Genomic DNA, 27,600 nt, shown 5'->3' with positions numbered 1-27,600 from the left:
TCTGGTCTTTTGTGTCATTTAAAGCTTGTGTTTCCTTATTAATTTTCTGTCTGGATCATCTGTCCATTGGTGTAAGTGAGGTGTTAAAGTCCCCCACTATTATTGTGTTAGTGTCAATCTCCTCTTTTATAGCTGTTAGCGGTTGCCTTATGTATTGAAGTGTTCCTATGTTGGGTGCATATATATTTATAGTTATTATATCTACTTCTTGGATTGATCCCTTGATCATGATGTACTGTCCTTCCTTGTCTCTAGTAAGATTCTTTATTTTGAAGTCTGTTTTATTTGATATGAGTATTACGACTCCAGCTTTCTTTTGATTTCCATTTGCATGGAATATCTTTTTCCATCCCCTCACTGTCAGTCTGTACGTGTCCCTAGGTGTGAAGTGGGTCTCTTGTAGGCAGCATATATGGGTATTATTTTTGTAACCATTCAGTGAGCCTGTGTCTTTTGGTTGGAGCATTTAATCCATTCACGTTTAAGGTAATTATCGATATGTATGTTTCCATGACCAATTTCTTAATTGTTGTTGGTTTGTTTTTGTAGGTCCTTTTCTTCTCTTGTGTTTCCCACTTAGAGAAATGCCTTTAGCATTTGCTGTTGAGCTGGTTCGGTGGTGCTGAATTCTCTTAGCTTTTGCTGGTCTGTAAAGCTTTTGATTTCTCTGTCGAATCTGAATGAGATACTTGCTGGGTAGAGTAATGTTGGTTGTAGGTTGTTCCCTTTCATCACTTTAATTATATCGTACCACTCCCTTCTGGCTTGTAGAGTTTCTGCTGTTAACCTTATGGGAGTTCCCTTGTATGTTATTTTTCGTTTTCCCCTTTCTGCTTTGAATAATTTTTCTTTGTCTTTAAGTTTTGTCAGTTTGATTACTCTGTGTCTCAGCATGTTTCTCCTTGGGTTTGTCCTGCCTGGGACTCTCTGTGCTTCCTGGACTGGTGTGGCTATTTCCTTTCCTATGTTAGGGAAGTTTTTGACTATAATCTCTTCAAGTATTTTCTCAGGTCCTTTCTCTCTTCTCCTTCTAGCAGCCCTATAATGCGAATGTTGTTGCGTTTAATGTTGTCCCAAAGGTCTCTTAGGCTGTCTTCAATTCTTTTCATTCTTTTTTCTTTATTCTGTTCCACAAGTGAATTCCACCATTCCGTCCTCCAGGTCACTTATCCGTTCTTCTGCCTCATTTATTCTGCTATTGATTCCTTCTAGTGTATTTTTCATTTCAGTTATTGTATTGTTCATCTCTGTTTGTTTGTTCTTTAATTCTTCTAAGTCTTTGTTAAACAATTCTTGCATCTTCTCGATGTTTGCCTCCGAGGTCCTGGATCATCTTCACTATCATTATTCTGCAGTCTTTTTCTGGAAGGTTGCCTATCTCCACTTTATTTAGTTGTTTTTCTGGGGTTTTATCTTGTTCTTTCATCTGGTACAAAGTCCTTTGCCTTTTCATGTTGTCTATCTTTCTGTGAATGTGGTTTTCCTTCCACAGGCTACAGAACTGTAGTTCTTGTTTCTGCTGTCTGCCCTCTGGTGGATGAGTCTATCTAAGAGGCTTGTGCAAGCTTCCTGATGGGAGGGAATGGTGGTGGGTAGAGCTGGGTGTTGGTCTGGTGGGCAGAGCTCAGTAAAAGTTTAATCCGTTTGTCTGCTGATGGGTGGGGCTGGGTTCCCTCCCTGTTGGTTGTTTGGCCTGAGGCGACCCAGCACTGGAGCCTATCCAGCTCTTTGGTGGGGCTAATGGCAGACTCTGGGAGGGCTCAAGCCAAGGAGTACTTCCCAGAACTTTTGCTGCTAGTGTCCTTGTCCCCATGGTGAGCCACACGCACCCCCTGCCTCTGCAGGAGACCCTCTAACACTAGGCAGTAGGTCTGGTTCAGTCTCCTATGGGGTCACTGCTCCTTCCCCTGCGTACTGATGCACACACTACTTTGTGTGTGCCCTCCAAGAGTGGAGTCTCTGTTTCCCCCAGTCCTGGCGAAGTCCTGCAATCAAATCCCGCTAGCCTTCAGCGTCTGGTTCTCTAGGAATTCCTCCTCCCATTGCCGGACCCCCAGGTCGGGAAACCTGACGTGGGGCTCAGAACCTTCACTCCAGTGGGTGGACTTCTGTGGTGTAAGTGTTCTCCAGTTTGTGAGTCACCCACCCAGCAGTTACGGGATTTGATTGTAGTGTGATTGTGCCCCTCCTCCTGTCCCATTGCGGCTCCTCCTTTGTCTTTGGATGTGGGGTATCTTTTTTGGTGAGTTTCAGTGTCTACCTGTCCTTGATCGTTCAGCGGTTAGTTGTGATTCCGGTGCTCTCGCAACAGGGAGTGAGCTCACGTCCTACTACTCCGCCATCTTGAACCAATCTCATGGATTTTTTTCTTAAAATATAAGTGTTCCAATCCATTATAGTCATTTTCGTTTTGATGCTTCCATATTTGATGAGTTTATTCCTGTGTGCTTTTGACACAACCCTATCGTTTTTAGTAGTTGTCTTCCTTTCTGTCTCATTAAGAAATCCTGGCCTCATCTTTTGTGTGTCCTTCCTGATTCTGACCCGAATTTGCCATTTCTCTAAGAAGTTTTGGTTTCTTTTAGTGGGAAATAGTTTTTAAAGACCACAATCTGGATGGTAACTACTAGTATTGCTTCTAGGCCTTCTCAGTGCATAGATGATAAAAACATAGTTTTTAGATGGAGAAAAATAGGTCATGAGTTAATACTGTTATATCCAAGTAAAACTTAAGGTCACTGTGCTTTTTCACTTCTTGGGTTTTATATCTAAATTCCTTTCTTTATCTTAAAAATCCTGGTTTCTAATTACATTAACAAAATTATCTCTATCTTGCTGTATCTTACAGTATCAACATAATACTTTCAAAATAAGACTACGACAATTACTACAAACCATAAAACTACTAAACGCAGTCTTAGAATAAACGGTCAAATGAGTTAAATATTTTCTCTGTGTGGTTATGCCATGGGCTTGATATATACCTAACATTCCATCCAGTTGTTTTTTCAGTTTTTAGGGATTTTTTTCCCCTTTACTTGTTAATTATTAAACATTACGTGGTTCCCAAGTCAATGCTATAAGACAAGGTACCTGCAGAGACTATTATCTTCCATTCCTGTCCCCTTCATTCTGTTCCTCCTTTCCTCTATAGGTATTTTTATTGTGATTTTTTTCTTTCACCCATGAGTAATTTAGATGTGTTGCTTAAATTTCCAAATATTTGAGGATTTTCCAAGTATTCTATTATTGGTTTCTAGGTTACTTCCATTATAGTGTGAGAATATGTTGTAGATAATTTTAATTCTGTTAGATTTGTTAAAGTTTGTTTTAAGGTCCAGAAATTAGTGTGTCTCGATGAGTGTTCCAGATGTACTTGAATGCGTTTAAGTGTTGCTGGGTAGAATGTTCTATGAGTGCCTGTTAGGTCAAATTGATTGCTAGGTTTGTTTATGTATTCTGTAACTTTACTGTTTTCTAGGGTCCTATTTTTTCTGCTACTGAAAGAGGAGTGTTGAGATCTCCAGCTGGAATTGTAACTGACTTCAGTTCTGTGAGTTTTTGTTTCACATATTTTGAAGCTCTATTTTAAGTGCATACATCTTTAGGATTGTTGCCTTCTTGATGAATTGACCCTTTTATTATTATGCCCCTTTTTATCCCTTATAAGTATTTCTTGTTCTAAAGTCTGTTTTATCTGAAATTTTTTGTTCTAGAACCAGTTTTTTTTTAATATAAATTTATTTATTTTATTTATTATTTTTGGCTGCGTTGGGTCTTCATTGCTCCGAGCGGGCTTTGTCTAGTTGTGGCGAGCGGAGGCTACTCTTTGTTGCGGTGCACGGGCTTCTCATTGCAGTGGTTTCTCTCGTTGCGGAGCACGGGCTCTGGGCATGCGGGCTTCAGTAGTTGTGGCTTATGGGCTCTAGAGCTCAGGATAAGTTGTGGCGCACAGGCTCTGCTGTTCCACGGCCTGTGGGATCTCTGTGGACCAGGTCTTGAATGTGTGTCCCCTGCACTGGCAGGCAGATTGTTAAGCACTGCTTCACCAGGGAAGTCTGATTTGTATAATTTCTAATGAGAAGTTGGCTGTCATTCTTATATTTGTTCCTGTGTATGTAATATGTCTTTTTTTTTTCTGGCTGCTTATATAATTTTTAAGAAAGTTCAGTAGTATTATTGTATGTGTATTTTCTTCTGCTTGGGGTTCTTTAATTTCCTAGAATCTGTAGGGTTATAGTTCAAATCCAGCTGAGAAATTTTGGCTGTTTCTCTAAACATTGTTTTCTGTCTCCTTTGGAATCCAGCTGACACATATTTTAGACTACTTAATACTGGAGTCACAGTTGCCTGTGTTTGTTTTGTTTTGTCTGCTTTTCTCCCTGTGCTTCAGTTTGCATAGTTTCTATTGCTGTCTTCACATGTACTGATGTTTCCTGTCAGTGTCTAATGTGCTTTTACTCCCATCCAGGGTATTTTTCACTCCAGATATTGAATTGTTCATTTCTAGAGACTCCATTTGCAACTTTCTTATATCTCCCATTTTTCTTATGTTCATTATCCTTTACATTCGTTTTTTTTTCTTCTTTTTTTTTCTTGTGGTACTCGGGCCTCTCACTGCTGTGGCCTCTCCCGTTGCGGAGCACAGGCTCCGGACGCGCAGGCTCGGCGGCCATGGCTCACGGGCCCAGCCGCTCCGCGGCATGTGGGATCTTCCCGGACCGGGGCACGAACCCGCGTCCCCTGCATCGGCAGGCGGACTCCCAACCACTGCGCCACCGGGGAAGCCCTGCGTTACATTCTTGAGCATATTTATAATAGCTGTCTTTCAGGTAGTCATCTGCTAATTCCGTGGTCTCTCTCCTGAGTCTGTGGCTATTCACTGTTTTCCTCTCCTGGTTATGGGTCATTTGCTTGCTTCTTTGCCTGCCCAGTAATCTTGGATTAGGTGGTGGACGTTGTAAATTTTATGCTGTCACATGCTGAATTTTCTTGTTGTTCCTTTAAAGAGCGTTGAGTGAAATTATTGGTGGATCAGTTTGATGCTTTCAAGGCTTGCTTTTAAGGTCCAGAGCAGCCTTGACTCTAGACCTGATTGAAGATACACCATTGACGCGTGATCTTTCTTAGGACTCGACCCAGTGCCCTTTGTATCGTGAGGCTGTTGCACTCTGGTTCTTGGGAACGTGAACTACTCGCCCTCTGTTGAGTTCCAGGAATGCTTGGCCCACTGCTCTTTGGTCACGAGAGTTTGACCCTTCCCGTAAGCAGGTTAGTACTTGGTCAAAAGTCTAGGAGACCCTCCTGCAGATCCGAGGAGCTGGCTGTCTCTGAGCAGCTCGCTCTTCTCTAGTACTCTGTAAATGCTACCTTTGCCTTTCTGAACTCTCATCTGTCTTTTTAACTCAGTGAGGCCGCTCTGGATTCGATTTCCCTGCCCTTTCCTGGGAACTGCCTCCAGGAAGAAAGCTGCGGCCATTGTGGTGCTCCCTTCCCACACCCACTTTTTCCTCTTCCTCCAAACACTGCCTGTTGTCCTACATCGGAAAGCAGTTGTTTCATGGATTTTGTGTTTTTCGAGTTGTTAATGGCTTGAGGGAAACTCTTGGAGCTGTGAATCCTTCCTGTGTGGAAGTGGAAATCTCCCCCTTATGAATGGTTGGCCCTGCTCCTTGATGATTCAGAGTTTGAGGGGCTACCTTAATGTCATCCAGGGGTTTCTTTTGCTATCCTAGTTGCTTTGCTTTTGTGAGAGGATTGAAAATCAGTGTGGCTGCTACTGCCATCTTGCCCTAACTAGAATTCTCTGTGTATCTTTTAAATTACCCTTACATTCCTCTCATTTGGGCTTGGCAACTGCCCTGAAGACAGACACAACATGGCACTGCACTTGGTTGGCCTGTTTTGTTGTAACAAATTGGAGGTATCTCCCTTACCCCAGGAATGGCTAACGTGTTACCACCCTAAGCATAAACTGTTGACAGTGGTAATTTCATTTACTTCCAGATTATTCGATGGGATGGTGTAAGCTATAAACACAGCCTATGGCCGGGAGCCCAATAAGCTATCACTAACCCACTGTGAGACATGGGACCAGTCCCTTCTCATTAATCATCTGTATATGGCACTGTAAGGAGGACCAGGCCTGCCCTTGGGAGCACGGAGCTTGTTAAGGAAGGCAGATACGTAGAGCTAACTAGAATTCAGTGTAATTTGTGTCCATTGAGAAGCCCGAGCAAAGGTGCTTCCTTGGCCTTTCTTTTCGCATCTGAATAATGGAAGGGAGGGAGCAGCAATTTTCCTATTGTTCTGTGCAGGCTAGGATTTTGCGGAATGCCTTGGGAGGTCTTGTGGGCCAGGCCCTCTGTCCTCACTTGAACCAATGTAGTTGCACTTTTTCCAATTTTATATGTTATGATGTAAGATTTATTTCACAACAGGGATTCTGCTTCTGAAAAATGGACAAAGAACAGGCAGAAGAGGGGTTCACACTTAGCTGTGCACAGAACCTCCTGCAGTGAGCGGCCTGCCCTTTCATTGGTGTGTGCGCACATAAAGGCCCGGCGTGAGCTCCACTCCCCGATTACGGCTGAGGAGCCCCAGCAGCAGGTCGCGGATTCCAGCCTTGAGAGTTCTGAGCTGAGACAGATCAGGATGCCAACGGTGGCTTTAGCACCTGGTGGTGGACGGCCCAGGGCAGCTCTTGACCTTCTTGCCAGTTTCCTCATCAGTAAGTCAGGGGTGTGCGCCTACACAGGCTTTCTGTGCTGCTTCACTCAGGCCTCAGTAAATCCCAGCTACTGCTGCGACTGCTGCTTCAGGTCAGTGTCCCAGGGCCTCTGGTGAAAGGTGATCCTTGGTTCAGGGTCGCTTAGGACCAGAACCATGCTCTGCATACTCCGTGCTCTAAACTGTCAGCCCCACGACAGGCCAGCCTTGGGACCCAGACTTCTTAGGCTCCAGGGATGTGATAATAGCCTAGATTTCTGTGGCCTGAGGGGAATTTATTAGGCATTTTTTCTTTTTTTTAATTTAATTTTTATTTCATTTTAAAGTATAGTTGATTTTCAATGTTGTGTTTATTTGAGGTGTAGAGCAATGTGATTCAGTATATATATATACACACATAACTGTACTCACTCGGATTCTTTTCCCATATAGGTTATGACGGAGTGTTGAGTAGAATTCCCTGTGCTCTACAATATTTCCTTCTTAATTATCGGTTTTATGAATATTAGTGATTATACGTTAATCCCAACCTCCTCATTTGTCTCCCCCACCTTTCCAACTTAGTAACCCTAAGCTTGTTTTCTAGGTCTGTGAGTCTCTCTCTGTTTTGTAAATTAGTTCAATTGTATCAAGTTTTGGATTCTACCTATAAGTGATATCGTATGATATTTGTCCTTCTCCGTCTAAGGTCTCTTAATATGATCACCTCTAGGTCCATCCACATTACTGCAAATGGAATTATTTCATTCTTTTCGAAGGCTGAGTAGTATTCTCGTGTATATACTTAACCACGTCTTCTTCATCCATTCATCGGTCGATGGACATTTTGGTTGCTTGTGAGTCTTGGGTGTTGTAAACAGTGACACAGTGAACGTTGGGGTGAAGCGTCTTTTCCAGTTATGATTTCCTTTGCATGTAAGCCCAGTAGTGCGATTTATGGATTGTATAGTAGCTGTATTTGTAGTTAAAGAACCTCTATACTGTTCTCCACGGTGGCTGTTACCAATGTACTTTCCCATCAGTGGCGCCGGACGGTTCCCTTTTCTGCACACCCTCTCCATTATTTATTGTTTGTAGAGTTTTTGATGACGGTCATTCTGACTCCTGCGAGGTCGTACCTGGTTGTAGTTTTGATTTGCTTTTCTCTAAGTAGTAGTAATTTGGAGCATCTTTTCATATGCTTTTTTCTTTCTTTTTTTTTTGTAAACGTGATTAAAATTTAACTCTTAAAATCGGTTTGTTGTTAAGTTTGCCAGTTTTTGAATTCTCATTCCATGACCTACCCCGGGACATTTATTAGAGTAGGTGTTATTTTAATACAGCACCGCAGCCCTTGTGAACGTTAAGTGCTCTTAAGCAGTGGTTTGAAAGTTGTAGTTACAGGTAATGGCCACAAGGCGGCAGGATTTCTTCATGTCGCACTCTGGTTACTGGGGTGACCAGAGCCTTAGGGCAAGTTGTATTCCTGGGTTGTCAATTAGAGTGGAATGTGCCAGCACAAACACCCAAGGGCGTGTGTCTCATTACTCCTTCCTCCTTATCCTGTGACCCCCAGATATATCCCAGCCTCCCGCCAGACTGCTATGCCGAGGGGTTGTCCTTTTCACGTGGGGTGACTCTAAGGAAGGAGGCTGGAGGTGGGATCCCCACCATCCGAGGCCATGGAAACCTGGTGACTTTTCAAATGTCTTTCAGCCCGAGGTTCAACCGGGCTCTTGGGTCCTGTAGCCTTGGTTCAGCTTCAAGAGGGGCCACCTGGATCCAAAGATTGTGGTCCCATCTGGGGGTTACCAGGCACTCGAGACCAAGGGGGCTTATAGCTGCCACATCCTCCCCAGCTCCCTCGGCCCCATGACAGTTCAGCCTTGGGACCCAAGTCTGCTTAGGGATGTGACAGCGGTCACGGGGGCCTGGGAGGAATAGCGGACTCATTTTTTAAAATTAAACTTGTATTTTATATTGGAGTATAGTTGATGTTTAACATTGTGTTTGTGTTAGGGGTACAGCAACATTATTCATTTATACACATGCATATAATCTATTGTTTTTTGGATTCTTTTCTCATATAGGTTATTACGGTGGGCTGTGCTATAGAGTATTTCCTTGTTGATTATTTATTTTATGTATATTAGTGTGTAGATGTTCAGCCCAACGTCCTAATTGATCTCTTCTTCTCCCCAGCTTTTTTATTTGGTAATCATAATTTTTTTCCCTAAATCTTTGAGTCAGTTTCTTTATTTCCTGTATTACTAAGGAAAATTAAAAAACAGAAACAAAAGTAATCCCTATACCCCAGGAAGCAGTGCAAGGGGGTGACATTGGTTGGGAAGGTGTAGAACGTGGGGGAGTGGGGGCCTGAGCCCACAGCTCTGGGTGAGTCGGAAACGTGTTTGCTATGTGACCTTGGGAAGTCACTTAATTCATGTGAACATCAGTTTTGTCCTGCTTAAGGGTTTTTTTGTGTGAAAATGAACTGAAGTTATATCAAATTCATGTAAGAAGTATTTAGAACAGTGCCTGGTGCACAGCAAGACTGGTGTAAATGGTGGCTCTTTGGATAATTGAATGTCTCCTATGTGCAGGTGTCCTCGTGGGACATACCGTGTTCAATCTTGACAGTGACCTGGGGAGGTGGGTGTTTTACATGGGAGGAGCCTGAGAAGTTCAGTGTTGTGGGCTGGACCAGAAAGCAGGTGTTCAGATTCAGGTGTGAGCGTTAAGGCCTCAGCTTTCCACCCCACCACGCTGCCTGGGGCAGGTGAGAGAGCCCGACCAGAGTGGGCGCTTAACCTCTGTTTCTGGAGTGAATGACCTAGGCAAGTGGGAGAGAAGGCTTGTGTGTCCCTTGAGAAAGGAGTAAGGCCTTGTCTTTGTGGGCGAGCATCAGGTGACCAGCATTCCCCCCAGAGCCTGGCCCCCATCCTCCCCGGAGCCCCGTCTGGCTGCTTCTCCAGCAGGTCGGGAGCTGGTTTCTTGGGCCCTTTGACCATGTTTGAGTCTCGGTGCCTCCGCTGGGTGTTGAGAAGAGGGCGGTGGGCCTGGCTAGTGATGATCAGGGTTGCACCCCTACTAAGCTTTTAGAGCTGGGACGTGCCTCAGCTCCAGGCGCGCGTGTGGGTCTCTGCATCAGAGCGAGTGGCTGGCTCATGGAGGCGGACTTCTGCTTCCTCTCTCCCTCCACCCAAGTAGTTCACCTGCTCTCCAATACCTTAGATTCCTCTAGTGGGGATAATCCTTTCAAAGTGTGATTACCACTTAGAGGCAGATGCTCTCAGAAGCAAGGGCTTGGTGAGCTATGTCACTGTGCGGCCAGGTAGTCGGGTGTGTGGTCATGCATTTCTTTTTTTTGGCTTGTGGGATCCTTGAGCTCATGGCAGCCAAGGTCTTGGAACTCTCACACCTCCCTGAGAGAAGCCCCATTTTTCAGATGAGGAAACTGCGGGGGAGCAGGGCAGGGACCATCTCCAACAGGGCTGGACTCCAGTCCTCTCTTCTGGGTGGTGGTGATGGCTCTGCTCAGCTTGGTCTTTCTTAATGTGCGGGCCTTTCTCCCCTCCCCCCAGCCAGGTTCTGAGAGGGAGCAGAGTGCCCTGGGGGCAGGAAAGCCGGGACCTGGTGCTGCCACAGGTGAGCACACACAGATTGGCCTTACGCAGATCACTGAGCGTCCCCCTGCTCACGGCTGCCTCTCACAGGGGCTTGAGGGTTAACTGAGGTGATGGGTGTGAAATCCTTTGTAACCTGTCAAGTACCATGCAAGGTGACAACTGTTTTTTGTACCCTGGCCAGCCTTTGCCACGTCAGATGTTCGCGGACGAAGAGCGCATCAACCACGTGGGGGATTCCTTACGTGCCCGCAGCGGCTCATCCCACAGGATGCCCAGGTGGTGACTCCTAAGGGCTTGGTGAGTTGTCTGTGTAGACGTTCTAGCGTTTCAGAGGAGGAGCTCACTTCTAGCTGGGCTCGGGCTGGGAGGGTAGGAAGGGCTCCGTGATCCAGGCGGCGGAAGTGGAGCAGGGCTTTGAAGGGAGGGCACTGCTGCAGGCAGAGGGGCAGGAGCGGGGGGGGAACAGCAGGCGTGGGTGCAGACTGTTTGTGGCCCCAGTGAGATGGCTGGGTGCTCGGAGGAGGGTGGCAGTGGGGCGGGTTGTAAGAAAAGGCCTAGAAGGAGGTACGGGGTTGGGATAAGCACAGTTTGGAAGCTGGGGGCCCAAGGAGTTTGGGCCTGATCTGGAAGAGGGAGGCCACTGAACGCTTTCGAGCAGAGGAGTGACAGGACACGACCTTAAAGACCTGGGAGGCTGCACCGTTATTTCACGGGGAGAAAACCTGAATGCCACAGGGACCACACTTTCCCCAAAGCCACGCAGCCCTCAGCGGCAGTGCCCGGACGCCTAGCCAGGCTCCTGAGCACGACGGGATGGGGCAGGGGAGCCAGCAGAACGCTGGTCATCCGATGACCGCCTGACTGAGATGGTCGAGAGGGGGCACTGGACCCTTGTGGAGACTCTAGGGACAGTGGGTGCCCGGGAGGGGCTGGACTGAGCCCCTCAGTAGAATGTGGGGACTGAGTACCTCCAGCTGGAAAACTTCTCACCACCAGTGCACTGGGGCGGGGGCCGGAATCCTCCTGCAGTCCCAGCAGAGTGTAAGTGTGTCATCTGGAGGCCTTCGCCCTTGCGGGCCACCTGAGCTGATGCCTCTTGGCCTTGGGGCTCAGAAGGGCTGAAGGTGGAGCAGGTGGGGAGATGCTAGAGAAGGCCTGCAGCTTTTTCAGAGCGTGGCCCGCCCTCCCCCCCCGCCCCCAAAACCCCAAACGGACTGTGGTGACCAGGCCCCACTGAGATGTGAGGCCTCCTTCAGTCCCGGCCCTGGAGACAGGAACTGCCAGTGTTGATCTTAGATAACACCCCGCAGGCAAACACCCACGCGGGCTGCTGCGTTCCCTTCCGGAGCAGAAAGGTGGCCTGCGGGCTGGAAAGCACCCGAAGCACATCCCGCAGAGCGGAGGCTGGTTGGGGGAGGAAGGAAGGATGCCGGAGCCACTGAGGGAGGGGGAGGCGGCACCCAGAAAGTACCTCGCTGCCCACCCCTGGCTGTGGACGGGGTGCAGGCTGGGGAGGGGACGCACGCAGACCTGAGCCCGGAGGCCTTTGAGGAGGCCTGTGTGGCTCGGGGTGGGGAGGACTGACTTGCCTCAGCACGTGTTTCCCCTCGTTTGAGTGTGGATAATGCCAAGGCCAGTCTGTCCGTCTGTCTCCTTCTCTGAACCTTGCTCTGGATTGCTTGCTGGTTGGTGGTTTCCTTCCCACAGCAGGGCCTTGAGGGCCTGGCCTCATCCACAGATAAGGGCGCATCGTCACCGAATTAACTGCTGTATGTCAGTGGTGTCTGAGAACAAATTGTGTACACAGTCCACTGTCATTCTGTTTGTGCTGTTAAGTAGCTGGCTGAGCAGGGAGTTTTCTCATGAATTTGGCCAAACCTTGGTCTGAATGAGGCAGATTCTGGGGTAATAGAAACGGGTTTCATTTTCTGAGATAGATAGGGCTCTTTGGCGGGGCTTATTTTTTTCTCCTTGTTCTGGCTTCCATAACTTGTAGAACAGCATCGATCACTAGAAGTATCATGCCATTAACAATTCCTTAGGAGTCCCATTAAAAAACACAAAAAGAAACAGATAAAATCCATTTTAATAATATACTGTAATATATTCAAAATACTATCAATCTGACATGTAATCAGTGTTATAAATGATTTAGATATTTGGCACTGGTTTTCTTTTTACTACATTTTCAAAGTCCATTGTGTATTATATTTTCACAGCACGTTTCAGTTCAGACCAGCCACGTTTCCAGTGCTCAGCAGCTCTTGTGGCTCACGGCTATTGCACTGGACGAGCTCTAGATCATCATGGGTGTCCCTCTTACAACCTGCACATCCTTAGCCCAGTGCTGTCTCATCCCTCCTGCTCCAAACACAACCTCTCCCACTGGGGTCTCCCTGCTCTCCTGCCATCGTGGGGCTGGAGCCCCCAGTATTGGTCTCCTATCTTCAGTCTTTCCCTCCACCAGCTTTTGCCCTCAGCGTTAAAATATGCCCAGGTCTCTCTCATCCTGGAAAGGTCTATTGATGCCTTCTTGCCCTCATGCTACCGTGTCCAGGCAGAAGTTCCTGTCCCTGTATCCTGTCCCTTATGGGTACTGGCCCCTCCACACTCTGTAGCTTGACTCCCTGCACCGCCCGCCAACCACTGTGCTGAAACTCTTCTCAGAACTACAGGTAGCGCAGTCTAGGGATGGCTAAGAGCCCTAGGCTCTCAGGATGAGGCCTGTAGGGTGATCTAATCTCACCGCTGGGTGCAGGTTTGTGCTGGGCTGCAGTGGATGCATAGGGGAAGTGGGAAGAAAGCAGTCTTTTTTATGTCTCGTCTTTGGATTCTGATCCAGTAAGTCTGCAGTGGGGCGTGAGAATCTGTATGTCTCAGATACTGAACAGGTATCTCAGGCACTTCCTTTCTGATTATAAAATAATGTTTCCAGCAGAAAATTTGGCCATATGTAAGATAAACTCTCTCCATGTATATTTGAACTTCTTATTCTGGAAAATTTCAACCTTAAAATGAAAGCAGAGAGAGTAATACAATGAGTCTCCACAAGCATTCATCATCAGTTTCAACATGTATTAGCATCTTGCATCGTGTATTTATCCCACATACTATTTTTCCTCTGGGGGGAATATTCTAAAAGCAAATCTCAGCAATCATGTAATTGCAGCCTTAAAATCTTCAATGTGTAACTCTAACTGATAAAACACACTGTCTTACCCTACAACAACCCCCTTACCTCAACCTGATTCTTTCTCTATTGTTCCTTTCTACATTTATTACCATTTTTCTTTCAATTATTTTATCACCTTGATATCCAGTTTGTACAGGAAAGGCAAGAAAAATACATCATTTTTCTCTACTTACTAATGTTCAAAATAAGGACAGTCTCTAGATCCATCCAGGTCTCTACAAATGATGTATCCAGGTCTCTACAAATGACTTTTTCTGGCTGAGTAATATTCCATTGTATATATGCACCACATCTTCTTTATCCATTCATTTGTCGATGGGCATTTAGGTTGCTTCCATGTCCTGGCTATCGTAAATAGTGCTGAAATGAACATTGGGGTGCGTGTGTCATTTTGAATCACGGTTTTCTCTGGTTATCTGCCCAGGAGTGGGATTGCTGGGTCATATGGTAATTCTAGTTTTAGTTTTCTAAGGACCCTCCATACTGTTCTCCATAGTGGCTGTATCAGTTTGCATCCCCACCAACAGTGCAAGAGGGTTCCCTTTTGTCCACACCCTGTCCAGCATTTGTTGTTTGCAGATTGTCTGATGATGCCCATTCTAACTGGTGTGAGGTGATAACCTCATTGTAGTTTTGATTTGCATTTCTCTAACAATTAGTGATGTTGAGCACCTTTTCACGTGCTTCTTGGCCATCTATATGTCTTCTATGGAGAAATGTCTATTTAGGTCTGCTCATTTTGTGATTGGGTTTTGATTGCGGAGCACAGGTTCTGGACGCGTAGGCTCAGTGGCCATGGGTCATGGGCCCAGCCGCTCCGTGGCATGTGGGATCTCCCCGGACTGGGGCACGGACCCGTGTCCCCTGCATCGGTAGGCGGACTCTCAACCACTGCGCCACCAGGGAAGCCCTGTTTATTTTTTTAATATTGAGCTGCACGAGCTGTTTATATATTTTGGAGATTAATCCTTTGTCTGTTGGTTTGTTTGCAAATATTTTCTCCCATTCTGAGGGTTGTCTTTTGGTCCTGTTTGTAGTTTTGTTTGCTTTGCAAAAGCTTTGAAGTTTCATTAGGTCCCATTTGTTCATTTTTGTTTTAATTTCCATTACTCTAGGAGGTGGATCAAAAAAGATCTTGCTGTGATTTATGTCCAAGAGTGTTCTTCCTATGTTTTCCTCTAAGAGTTTTATGGTGTCCGGTCTTACAGTTCAGTCTGTAATTCATTTTGAGTTTATTTTTGTGTATGGTGTTAGGGAGTGTTCTGATTTCATTCTTTTTTTTTTTTTTTTGTGGTACACGGGCCTGTCACTGCTGTGGCCTCTCCCGTTGCGGAGCACAGGCTCCGGACGCGCAGGCTCAGTGGCCATGGCTCACAGGCCCAGCCGCTCCGCGGCATGTGGGATCCTCCCAGACCAGGGCATGAACCTGTGTCCCCTGCATCGGCAGGCGGACTCCCAACCACTGCGCCACCAAGGAGGCCCTGATTTCATTCTTTTACATGTAGCAGTTTTCCCAAACCAGTTATTGAAGAGACTGTCTTTTCTCCATTGTATATCTTTGCCTCGTTTATCATAGATTAGTTGACCATAGCTGCGTGGGTTTATCTCTGGGTTTTCTATGATTTCCATTGATCTATATTTCTGTCTTTGTGCCAGTACCATATTGTCTTGATTACTGTAGCTTTGTAGTATAGTCTGAAATCAGGGAGTCTGATGCCTCCAGCTCCATTTTCTTCCCTTAAGATTGCTTTGGCTATTCAGGGTCTTTTGTGTCTCCATTCACATTTTAAGAGTTTTTGTTCTAGTTCTGTACAAAAATGCCACTGGTAATTTGAAAAGGATTGGATTGAATCTGTAGATTGCTTTGGGTAGTATAGTAATTTTCACAGTATTGATTCTTCCAATCCAAGGACATGGTATATCTGTCCATCTGTTTGTGTCATCTTTGATTTCTTTCATCAGTGTCTTACAGTTTTCTGAGTACAGGTCTTTTACCTCCTTAGGTAGGTTTATTCCTAGGTATTTTATTCTTTTTGTTGCAGTGGTGAATGGGATTGTTTCCTTAATTTCTCTTTCTGGTCTTGCATTGCTAGTGTCTAGGAATGAGAGAGATTTCTGTGCATTACTTTTGTATCCTGCAACTTTACCAAATTCATTGATTAGCTCTAGTAGTTTTCTGGTGGCATCTTTAAGATTATGTATAGCATCACGTCATCTGCAGACAGTCACAGTTTTACCTCTTTTCCAATATGTATTCTTTTTATTTCTTTTTCTTCCCTGATTGCCGTGGCTAGGGCTTCCAAAATTATGCTGACTAATAGTGGTGAGAGTGGACATCCTTGTCTTGTTCCTGATCTTAGAGGAAATGCTTTCTGTTTTTCACCATTGAGAATGATGTTTGCTGTGGGTTTGTCGTAGATGGGCTTGATTATGTTGAGGTCGGTTTCCTCTTTGCCCACTTTCTGGAGAGTTTTTATCATAAATGGGTGTTGAGTTTTTCAACAGCTTTTTCTGCATCTATTGAGATGATCATATGTTTTTCTTCTTCAATTTGTTAATATGGTGTATCACGTTGATTGATTTGCATATATTGAAGAATCCTTACATCCCTGGCACAAACCCCACTTGATCATGGCGTATGATCCTTTTAATGTGTTGTTGGATTATGTTTGCTAGTATTTTGTTGAGGATTTTTGCAGCTATATTCATGAGTGATATTGGTCTGTAATTTTCTTTTTTTGTAGTATGTTTGCCTGGTTTTGGTATCAGGCTGATGGTGGCCTCATAGAATGAGTTTGGGAGGGTTCCTTCCTCTGCAATTTTTTGGAAGAGTTTGAGAAGGATGGGTGTTAGCTCGTCTCTAAATGTTTTATAGAATTCACCTGTGAAGCCATCTGGTCGTGGACGTTTTTTGTTGGAACATTTTTAATCACACTTTCAATTTCCTTACTTGTGACTGGTCTGTTCATCTTTTCTGTATCTTCCTGGTTCAGTCTTGGAAGGTTATACCTTCCTTAGAATTTGTCCACTTCTTCCACGTTGTCCATTTTATTCACTTAGAGTTGCTTATAGCAGTCTCTTATGATGCTTTGTATTTCTGTGGTGTCTGTTGTAACTTCTCCTTTTTCATTTCTAATTTTATTGATTTGAGTCCTCTCCCTCTTTCCCCTGAGGAGTCTGGCTAAAGGTGTATCAATTTTGTTTATCTTCTCAAAGAACCAGCTTTCAGTTTTATTGATCTTTGCTAATGTTTTCTTTGTTTCTATGTCATTTATTTCTGCTCTGGTCTTTATGATTTCTTTCCTTCTACTGACTTTGGGTTTTGTTTGTTCTTCTTTCTCTGGTTCCTTTAGTTGTAGGGTTAGATTGTTTATTTGAGATTTTTCTTGTTTCTTGAGGTCGGCTTGTATTGCTATAAACTTCCCTCTGCGAATTGCTTTTGCTGCATCCCATAGGTTTTGGATCGTTGTGTTTTCATTGTCATTTGTCTGTAGGTATATTTTGATTTCCTCTTTGATTTCTTCAGTGATCTCTTGGTTATTTAGTAACGTATTGTTTAGCCTCCATGTATTTGTGTTTTTTTTACGTTTTTTTCCCCCGTAATTGAGTTCTAATCTCATAGTGTTGAGGTCGGAAAAGATGCTTGATATGATTTCAGTTTTCTTAAATTTACCAAGGCTTGATGTGTGACCCAAGATGTGATGTATCCTGGAGAACGTTCCATGTGCACTTGAGAAGAAATGTAATCTGCTGTTTTTGGATGGAATGTCCTATAAATATGAATGAAATGTGTCTGGTCTTTTGTGTCATTTAAAGCTTGTGTTTCCTTATTAATTTTCTGTCTGGATCATCTGTCCATTGGTGTAAGTGAGGTGTTAAAGTCCCCCACTATTATTGTGTTAGTGTCAATCTCCTCTTTTATAGCTGTTAGCGGTTGCCTTATGTATTGAAGTGTTCCTATGTTGGGTGCATATATATTTATAGTTATTATATCTACTTCTTGGATTGATCCCTTGATCATGATGTACTGTCCTTCCTTGTCTCTAGTAAGATTCTTTATTTTGAAGTCTGTTTTATTTGATATGAGTATTACGACTCCAGCTTTCTTTTGATTTCCATTTGCATGGAATATCTTTTTCCATCCCCTCACTGTCAGTCTGTACGTGTCCCTAGGTGTGAAGTGGGTCTCTTGTAGGCAGCATATATGGGTATTATTTTTGTAACCATTCAGTGAGCCTGTGTCTTTTGGTTGGAGCATTTAATCCATTCACGTTTAAGGTAATTATCGATATGTATGTTTCCATGACCAATTTCTTAATTGTTGTTGGTTTGTTTTTGTAGGTCCTTTTCTTCTCTTGTGTTTCCCACTTAGAGAAATGCCTTTAGCATTTGCTGTTGAGCTGGTTCGGTGGTGCTGAATTCTCTTAGCTTTTGCTGGTCTGTAAAGCTTTTGATTTCTCTGTCGAATCTGAATGAGATACTTGCTGGGTAGAGTAATGTTGGTTGTAGGTTGTTCCCTTTCATCACTTTAATTATATCGTACCACTCCCTTCTGGCTTGTAGAGTTTCTGCTGTTAACCTTATGGGAGTTCCCTTGTATGTTATTTTTCGTTTTCCCCTTTCTGCTTTGAATAATTTTTCTTTGTCTTTAAGTTTTGTCAGTTTGATTACTCTGTGTCTCAGCATGTTTCTCCTTGGGTTTGTCCTGCCTGGGACTCTCTGTGCTTCCTGGACTGGTGTGGCTATTTCCTTTCCTATGTTAGGGAAGTTTTTGACTATAATCTCTTCAAGTATTTTCTCAGGTCCTTTCTCTCTTCTCCTTCTAGCAGCCCTATAATGCGAATGTTGTTGCGTTTAATGTTGTCCCAAAGGTCTCTTAGGCTGTCTTCAATTCTTTTCATTCTTTTTTCTTTATTCTGTTCCACAAGTGAATTCCACCATTCCGTCCTCCAGGTCACTTATCCGTTCTTCTGCCTCATTTATTCTGCTATTGATTCCTTCTAGTGTATTTTTCATTTCAGTTATTGTATTGTTCATCTCTGTTTGTTTGTTCTTTAATTCTTCTAAGTCTTTGTTAAACAATTCTTGCATCTTCTCGATGTTTGCCTCCGAGGTCCTGGATCATCTTCACTATCATTATTCTGCAGTCTTTTTCTGGAAGGTTGCCTATCTCCACTTTATTTAGTTGTTTTTCTGGGGTTTTATCTTGTTCTTTCATCTGGTACAAAGTCCTTTGCCTTTTCATGTTGTCTATCTTTCTGTGAATGTGGTTTTCCTTCCACAGGCTACAGAACTGTAGTTCTTGTTTCTGCTGTCTGCCCTCTGGTGGATGAGTCTATCTAAGAGGCTTGTGCAAGCTTCCTGATGGGAGGGAATGGTGGTGGGTAGAGCTGGGTGTTGGTCTGGTGGGCAGAGCTCAGTAAAAGTTTAATCCGTTTGTCTGCTGATGGGTGGGGCTGGGTTCCCTCCCTGTTGGTTGTTTGGCCTGAGGCGACCCAGCACTGGAGCCTATCCAGCTCTTTGGTGGGGCTAATGGCAGACTCTGGGAGGGCTCAAGCCAAGGAGTACTTCCCAGAACTTTTGCTGCTAGTGTCCTTGTCCCCATGGTGAGCCACACGCACCCCCTGCCTCTGCAGGAGACCCTCTAACACTAGGCAGTAGGTCTGGTTCAGTCTCCTATGGGGTCACTGCTCCTTCCCCTGCGTACTGATGCACACACTACTTTGTGTGTGCCCTCCAAGAGTGGAGTCTCTGTTTCCCCCAGTCCTGGCGAAGTCCTGCAATCAAATCCCGCTAGCCTTCAGCGTCTGGTTCTCTAGGAATTCCTCCTCCCATTGCCGGACCCCCAGGTCGGGAAACCTGACGTGGGGCTCAGAACCTTCACTCCAGTGGGTGGACTTCTGTGGTGTAAGTGTTCTCCAGTTTGTGAGTCACCCACCCAGCAGTTACGGGATTTGATTGTAGTGTGATTGTGCCCCTCCTCCTGTCCCATTGCGGCTCCTCCTTTGTCTTTGGATGTGGGGTATCTTTTTTGGTGAGTTTCAGTGTCTACCTGTCCTTGATCGTTCAGCGGTTAGTTGTGATTCCGGTGCTCTCGCAACAGGGAGTGAGCTCACGTCCTACTACTCCGCCATCTTGAACCAATCTCATGGATTTTTTTCTTAAAATATAAGTGTTCCAATCCATTATAGTCATTTTCGTTTTGATGCTTCCATATTTGATGAGTTTATTCCTGTGTGCTTTTGACACAACCCTATCGTTTTTAGTAGTTGTCTTCCTTTCTGTCTCATTAAGAAATCCTGGCCTCATCTTTTGTGTGTCCTTCCTGATTCTGACCCGAATTTGCCATTTCTCTAAGAAGTTTTGGTTTCTTTTAGTGGGAAATAGTTTTTAAAGACCACAATCTGGATGGTAACTACTAGTATTGCTTCTAGGCCTTCTCAGTGCATAGATGATAAAAACATAGTTTTTAGATGGAGAAAAATAGGTCATGAGTTAATACTGTTATATCCAAGTAAAACTTAAGGTCACTGTGCTTTTTCACTTCTTGGGTTTTATATCTAAATTCCTTTCTTTATCTTAAAAATCCTGGTTTCTAATTACATTAACAAAATTATCTCTATCTTGCTGTATCTTACAGTATCAACATAATACTTTCAAAATAAGACTACGACAATTACTACAAACCATAAAACTACTAAACGCAGTCTTAGAATAAACGGTCAAATGAGTTAAATATTTTCTCTGTGTGGTTATGCCATGGGCTTGATATATACCTAACATTCCATCCAGTTGTTTTTTCAGTTTTTAGGGATTTTTTTCCCCTTTACTTGTTAATTATTAAACATTACGTGGTTCCCAAGTCAATGCTATAAGACAAGGTACCTGCAGAGACTATTATCTTCCATTCCTGTCCCCTTCATTCTGTTCCTCCTTTCCTCTATAGGTATTTTTATTGTGATTTTTTTCTTTCACCCATGAGTAATTTAGATGTGTTGCTTAAATTTCCAAATATTTGAGGATTTTCCAAGTATTCTATTATTGGTTTCTAGGTTACTTCCATTATAGTGTGAGAATATGTTGTAGATAATTTTAATTCTGTTAGATTTGTTAAAGTTTGTTTTAAGGTCCAGAAATTAGTGTGTCTCGATGAGTGTTCCAGATGTACTTGAATGCGTTTAAGTGTTGCTGGGTAGAATGTTCTATGAGTGCCTGTTAGGTCAAATTGATTGCTAGGTTTGTTTATGTATTCTGTAACTTTACTGTTTTCTAGGGTCCTATTTTTTCTGCTACTGAAAGAGGAGTGTTGAGATCTCCAGCTGGAATTGTAACTGACTTCAGTTCTGTGAGTTTTTGTTTCACATATTTTGAAGCTCTATTTTAAGTGCATACATCTTTAGGATTGTTGCCTTCTTGATGAATTGACCCTTTTATTATTATGCCCCTTTTTATCCCTTATAAGTATTTCTTGTTCTAAAGTCTGTTTTATCTGAAATTTTTTGTTCTAGAACCAGTTTTTTTTTAATATAAATTTATTTATTTTATTTATTATTTTTGGCTGCGTTGGGTCTTCATTGCTCCGAGCGGGCTTTGTCTAGTTGTGGCGAGCGGAGGCTACTCTTTGTTGCGGTGCACGGGCTTCTCATTGCAGTGGTTTCTCTCGTTGCGGAGCACGGGCTCTGGGCATGCGGGCTTCAGTAGTTGTGGCTTATGGGCTCTAGAGCTCAGGATAAGTTGTGGCGCACAGGCTCTGCTGTTCCACGGCCTGTGGGATCTCTGTGGACCAGGTCTTGAATGTGTGTCCCCTGCACTGGCAGGCAGATTGTTAAGCACTGCTTCACCAGGGAAGTCTGATTTGTATAATTTCTAATGAGAAGTTGGCTGTCATTCTTATATTTGTTCCTGTGTATGTAATATGTCTTTTTTTTTTCTGGCTGCTTATATAATTTTTAAGAAAGTTCAGTAGTATTATTGTATGTGTATTTTCTTCTGCTTGGGGTTCTTTAATTTCCTAGAATCTGTAGGGTTATAGTTCAAATCCAGCTGAGAAATTTTGGCTGTTTCTCTAAACATTGTTTTCTGTCTCCTTTGGAATCCAGCTGACACATATTTTAGACTACTTAATACTGGAGTCACAGTTGCCTGTGTTTGTTTTGTTTTGTCTGCTTTTCTCCCTGTGCTTCAGTTTGCATAGTTTCTATTGCTGTCTTCACATGTACTGATGTTTCCTGTCAGTGTCTAATGTGCTTTTACTCCCATCCAGGGTATTTTTCACTCCAGATATTGAATTGTTCATTTCTAGAGACTCCATTTGCAACTTTCTTATATCTCCCATTTTTCTTATGTTCATTATCCTTTACATTCGTTTTTTTTTCTTCTTTTTTTTTCTTGTGGTACTCGGGCCTCTCACTGCTGTGGCCTCTCCCGTTGCGGAGCACAGGCTCCGGACGCGCAGGCTCGGCGGCCATGGCTCACGGGCCCAGCCGCTCCGCGGCATGTGGGATCTTCCCGGACCGGGGCACGAACCCGCGTCCCCTGCATCGGCAGGCGGACTCCCAACCACTGCGCCACCGGGGAAGCCCTGCGTTACATTCTTGAGCATATTTATAATAGCTGTCTTTCAGGTAGTCATCTGCTAATTCCGTGGTCTCTCTCCTGAGTCTGTGGCTATTCACTGTTTTCCTCTCCTGGTTATGGGTCATTTGCTTGCTTCTTTGCCTGCCCAGTAATCTTGGATTAGGTGGTGGACGTTGTAAATTTTATGCTGTCACATGCTGAATTTTCTTGTTGTTCCTTTAAAGAGCGTTGAGTGAAATTATTGGTGGATCAGTTTGATGCTTTCAAGGCTTGCTTTTAAGGTCCAGAGCAGCCTTGACTCTAGACCTGATTGAAGATACACCATTGACGCGTGATCTTTCTTAGGACTCGACCCAGTGCCCTTTGTATCGTGAGGCTGTTGCACTCTGGTTCTTGGGAACGTGAACTACTCGCCCTCTGTTGAGTTCCAGGAATGCTTGGCCCACTGCTCTTTGGTCACGAGAGTTTGACCCTTCCCGTAAGCAGGTTAGTACTTGGTCAAAAGTCTAGGAGACCCTCCTGCAGATCCGAGGAGCTGGCTGTCTCTGAGCAGCTCGCTCTTCTCTAGTACTCTGTAAATGCTACCTTTGCCTTTCTGAACTCTCATCTGTCTTTTTAACTCAGTGAGGCCGCTCTGGATTCGATTTCCCTGCCCTTTCCTGGGAACTGCCTCCAGGAAGAAAGCTGCGGCCATTGTGGTGCTCCCTTCCCACACCCACTTTTTCCTCTTCCTCCAAACACTGCCTGTTGTCCTACATCGGAAAGCAGTTGTTTCATGGATTTTGTGTTTTTCGAGTTGTTAATGGCTTGAGGGAAACTCTTGGAGCTGTGAATCCTTCCTGTGTGGAAGTGGAAATCTCCCCCTTATGAATGGTTGGCCCTGCTCCTTGATGATTCAGAGTTTGAGGGGCTACCTTAATGTCATCCAGGGGTTTCTTTTGCTATCCTAGTTGCTTTGCTTTTGTGAGAGGATTGAAAATCAGTGTGGCTGCTACTGCCATCTTGCCCTAACTAGAATTCTCTGTGTATCTTTTAAATTACCCTTACATTCCTCTCATTTGGGCTTGGCAACTGCCCTGAAGACAGACACAACATGGCACTGCACTTGGTTGGCCTGTTTTGTTGTAACAAATTGGAGGTATCTCCCTTACCCCAGGAATGGCTAACGTGTTACCACCCTAAGCATAAACTGTTGACAGTGGTAATTTCATTTACTTCCAGATTATTCGATGGGATGGTGTAAGCTATAAACACAGCCTATGGCCGGGAGCCCAATAAGCTATCACTAACCCACTGTGAGACATGGGACCAGTCCCTTCTCATTAATCATCTGTATATGGCACTGTAAGGAGGACCAGGCCTGCCCTTGGGAGCACGGAGCTTGTTAAGGAAGGCAGATACGTAGAGCTAACTAGAATTCAGTGTAATTTGTGTCCATTGAGAAGCCCGAGCAAAGGTGCTTCCTTGGCCTTTCTTTTCGCATCTGAATAATGGAAGGGAGGGAGCAGCAATTTTCCTATTGTTCTGTGCAGGCTAGGATTTTGCGGAATGCCTTGGGAGGTCTTGTGGGCCAGGCCCTCTGTCCTCACTTGAACCAATGTAGTTGCACTTTTTCCAATTTTATATGTTATGATGTAAGATTTATTTCACAACAGGGATTCTGCTTCTGAAAAATGGACAAAGAACAGGCAGAAGAGGGGTCCACACTTAGCTGTGCACAGAACCTCCTGCAGTGAGCGGCCTGCCCTTTCATTGGTGTGTGCGCACATAAAGGCCCGGCGTGAGCTCCACTCCCCGATTACGGCTGAGGAGCCCCAGCAGCAGGTCGCGGATTCCAGCCTTGAGAGTTCTGAGCTGAGACAGATCAGGATGCCAACGGTGGCTTTAGCACCTGGTGGTGGACGGCCCAGGGCAGCTCTTGACCTTCTTGCCAGTTTCCTCACCAGTAAGTCAGGGGTTTGTTCCTACACAGGTTTGCTGTGCTGCTTCACGTGTGAAAGCTCCAAGTTCATGCCACTCATACAGGTCTCAGCTACTGCCGTGACCTGCTGTTTCACTTCAGGGTCCCAGGGCCTCCCCTTGGATGTGATCCTTGTTTCAGTGTTGGTGAGCTGCTCCTTCCACTGACGGCAGAAAACCAGGTGAATTGTGCCTGCTTTCCTCTTCAGTCTTGTAAACTCTTGGGATATGGTTGATACTCCACTGTATGTGCAGGGCAGACTTTATTAGCCTCAGGATAAGTAGCAGAGCTGGGGGCTGCAGTCCCATCCCTGAAGGCCAGGTGTAGCTTTGTATGGTGCCTTCAGCATAGACCGAGTCACAAGGACTTACACAGTGACAGATCAGCTCTGTGGGCAGGACTCAGCTAGGCCCATAGGGACCTGGGTCTTGGTAATGCTGTTCTAGGACACTAACCAGCAAGAGGTAAAACGAGCTTTGTAAGGAGGGGTTAGAAAAATGCAGGAAGAATTATAAGCAATACAAGTTTATTTAATTACTTTGGAAACAATTCCCCACCCCCCCAAATGATGTCTGAACCTAAAAGGTACATAAAAATGACCAACAATATCTTAAAATAATAGAGCTGACGGTTGTTTTTCCCTCAGAACAAGTGTGTGTTCAGGTGGACAGTAAATTACAAACCATATCAAATCACGTTAAGGCAGATGATAATCTGGGTGCATTTCTTAACGACTCCCAGGAAAGTGATCTTGTGGGAGCTGGGTGTTCTTCCTCCCAGCTGTGTGGTCAGTTGGCCCACGAAGGGGCAGTCCTGGAGGCAGCAGGTAGAGAACAGGCTGTGCCTGTCTTGTCACTGCTCGTTCTGCTGACCCTCTGTGACTGAAGTGGACACAGAACCCTGGCCCTTGTTGACATCACTGATGCACACCCACTGCCCGTCAACCGACTCCTTCCACAGGGTCACCTGCAAGCCAGCACACACATCGTTACAGGTATGTATCCCTGCCCTTACCTCCCTGGGTTCTCTAAAGAGGGCAAAGATCTCCAGCAAGAACTACAGCTCACAGTCTTGTGGGTAAAGAGAGCACTTACTTTGGTTCCCCCCACTGAAATCCCACCAAAATGGAAGTAAAGGAAAAAGTATCCACACAGAGTAAGAAAGGAGGAGTATGGAGAGTGATGTCATAAAGATGGTGACACAACTTGTTCACGGCTTCACTTTCCCTCAAAAGAAGAACTAACAGCTATTCATAGAGACACACCATGAACAAATCCTACAACACAGCAGTGAGGCTGAAGTGCCCTGCACTATGGACACTGAGACTGACTCTGTTTGAAGGTAAGAAGGGGCCACACGTTGATCCCAGCATCCCTTCCAGGGGCTGGCACAGTACCACAGGGAGCGGCCTCCCCTGAGGCTCTGGCCCCTCCAGTGACATCCAGCACCTGTTCCCCCCTCCCACTGCATTGTGCTCATCACTTTGCAGGTGCTGATACTCTGGTTTTGCTCCACCAGGATCGCAGCTGAATCTGTGAGGCCCAGCTGCTGAGAATCGGATTGTGACCAGAGGGCTTCCAACAACCAGCACTCAGATCTCCACAGCCTGAGTCCCTACCTGCAGGGCCCAAGTGAGTCTGTTCTGACAGGGAAGCTGGGGCACAGGTAGGCTACAGTCCAGACCACAAACAAAGCATTAGTAACCTTAAAGCTGCTTCCCTGGAAAGCACACCAGTCCACAGCTGCACATGCTATTGAATACAGCCTTTGGACTGCCCAACCAGTGAAGCCACATAGCCGGTCAACAACCCTGCTTAAGGTAACACGGGAATGGAAAGCACTGCCAGTGGCATTCACTGTCTGCATAGCAAATCTAGTGGCCTCACCTACTGCTGAGTCGAGTAGCCATCCTGACTGTCTAGCAAGCCTGACCAGAGAATCCAGGCAGCTGTGAAGCCGATGCTCCAGCCTCACGGGTGCAGGGAAAGAAACCAGCTGTCCTACCTGATCTCAGCCAGTGGCATATTCAGAGTGGAAAAAAGTGCCTCAAGCCAAAACAGAACTTAACAGCAGGTCCTTTCACCCATAGGAGAGAAAGCCAGAAACCCAAATTGAGCTGACTAGTGAAGAACTGTATCTGCACACTTCCAGAGGTACAATGAATTCTTCGAAAAAGAATTCAAAATAGGGCCCACTGTCAAGAAGCCCACTTCCAATCTCTTGCATGCCTATAAACTAACAATGAAAAATCAGAGAAATTAAGCAGACTCCCATTTGCCACTCAAACAAAAAGAATAAAATACCCAGGAATAAACCTACCAAAGGAGGCAACAGACCTGTATGCAGAAAACTATAAAAGACACTGATGAAAGAAATTAAAGATGATGATACAAACAGATGGAGAGATATACCAGGTTCTTGGATTGGAAGAATCAACATTGTAAAAATGACTATACTACGCAAAGCAATCTACAGATTCAATGCAATCCCTATCAAACTACCAATGGCATTTTTCACAGAACTAGAACAAAAAACTTTACAATTTGTATGGAAACACAAAACACTCTGAATAGCCAAAGCAATCTTGAGAAAGAAAAACAGCTGGAGGAATCAGGCCCCCCAACTTCAAAGTATACTACAAAGCTACAGTAAGCAAGAGAGTATGGTACTGGTACAAAAACAGAAATATAGATCAACTGTACAGGATAGAAAGCCAAGAGATAAACCCACGCACCTATGGTCAGCTAATGTATGACAAAGGAGGCAAAGGATGTACAATGGGGAAAAGACAGTCTCTTCAATAAGTGGGCTGGGAAAACTGGACAGCTATATGTAAAAGAAGGAAATTAGAACACTTCCTAACACCATACACAAAAAGAAACTCAAAATGGATTAAATACCTAAATGTAAGGCCAAACACTATCAAACTCTTAGAGGAAAACAAGGCAGAACACTCTATGACATAAATCACAGCAAGATCCTTTTTGACCCACCTCCTAGAGTAATGGAAATAAAAACAAACAATGGGACCTAATGAAACTTAAGACTTTGCACAGCAAATCAAACCATCAAACCATAAACAAGACGAAAAGACAACCCTCAGAATGGGAGAAAATATTTGCAAATGAAACAGACAAAAGATTAATCTCCAAAATATACATGCAGCTCAAGATCAAGAAAACAACCTAATCCAAATATGGGTGTAAAATCTAAATACACATTTTTCCAAAGAAGACATACAGAATGCCAAAAAACAAAAGATGCTCAACATCACTAATCATTAGAGACATCAAACTCCAACAAGCTATCACCTCACACCTGTCAGAATGGCCATCATCAAAAAGTCTGCAAAGAATAAATGCTGGAGAGGCCAAAGAGAAAAGGGAACCCTCCTACACCACTGGGGGGAATGTAAATTTGTAGAGCCACTATGGAGAACACTACAGAGGTTCCTTAAACCACCACAAACAGAGCTACCATATGATCCAGCAAGCCCACTGCTGGGCACACGCCTGCAGATAACCATACTTGGA

General features: G+C 44.6%; 1 protein-coding gene across 1 annotated transcript in view; it reads right to left on the bottom strand.

The window, feature by feature from the left end:
- Window positions 1–12,405: 12,405 nt before the first annotated feature.
- Window positions 12,406–27,600, bottom strand: part of SEC13 (SEC13 homolog, nuclear pore and COPII coat complex component) — a 66,586-nt gene continuing 51,391 nt past the window's right edge. Inside the window, exon 9 of the mRNA XM_030840829.3 lies at window positions 12,406–25,033. Coding sequence (XP_030696689.1) covers window positions 24,920–25,033 — 114 coding nt within the window. The 3' untranslated portion in view covers window positions 12,406–24,919. The remainder of the gene's footprint in view (window positions 25,034–27,600) is intronic.

Source organism: Globicephala melas, chromosome 11 (assembly GCF_963455315.2).
Source record: "Globicephala melas chromosome 11, mGloMel1.2, whole genome shotgun sequence".
In the NCBI taxonomy this organism is placed as follows: Eukaryota; Metazoa; Chordata; class Mammalia; order Artiodactyla; family Delphinidae; genus Globicephala; species Globicephala melas.
This window is presented reverse-complemented; position numbering and strand designations above follow the sequence as displayed.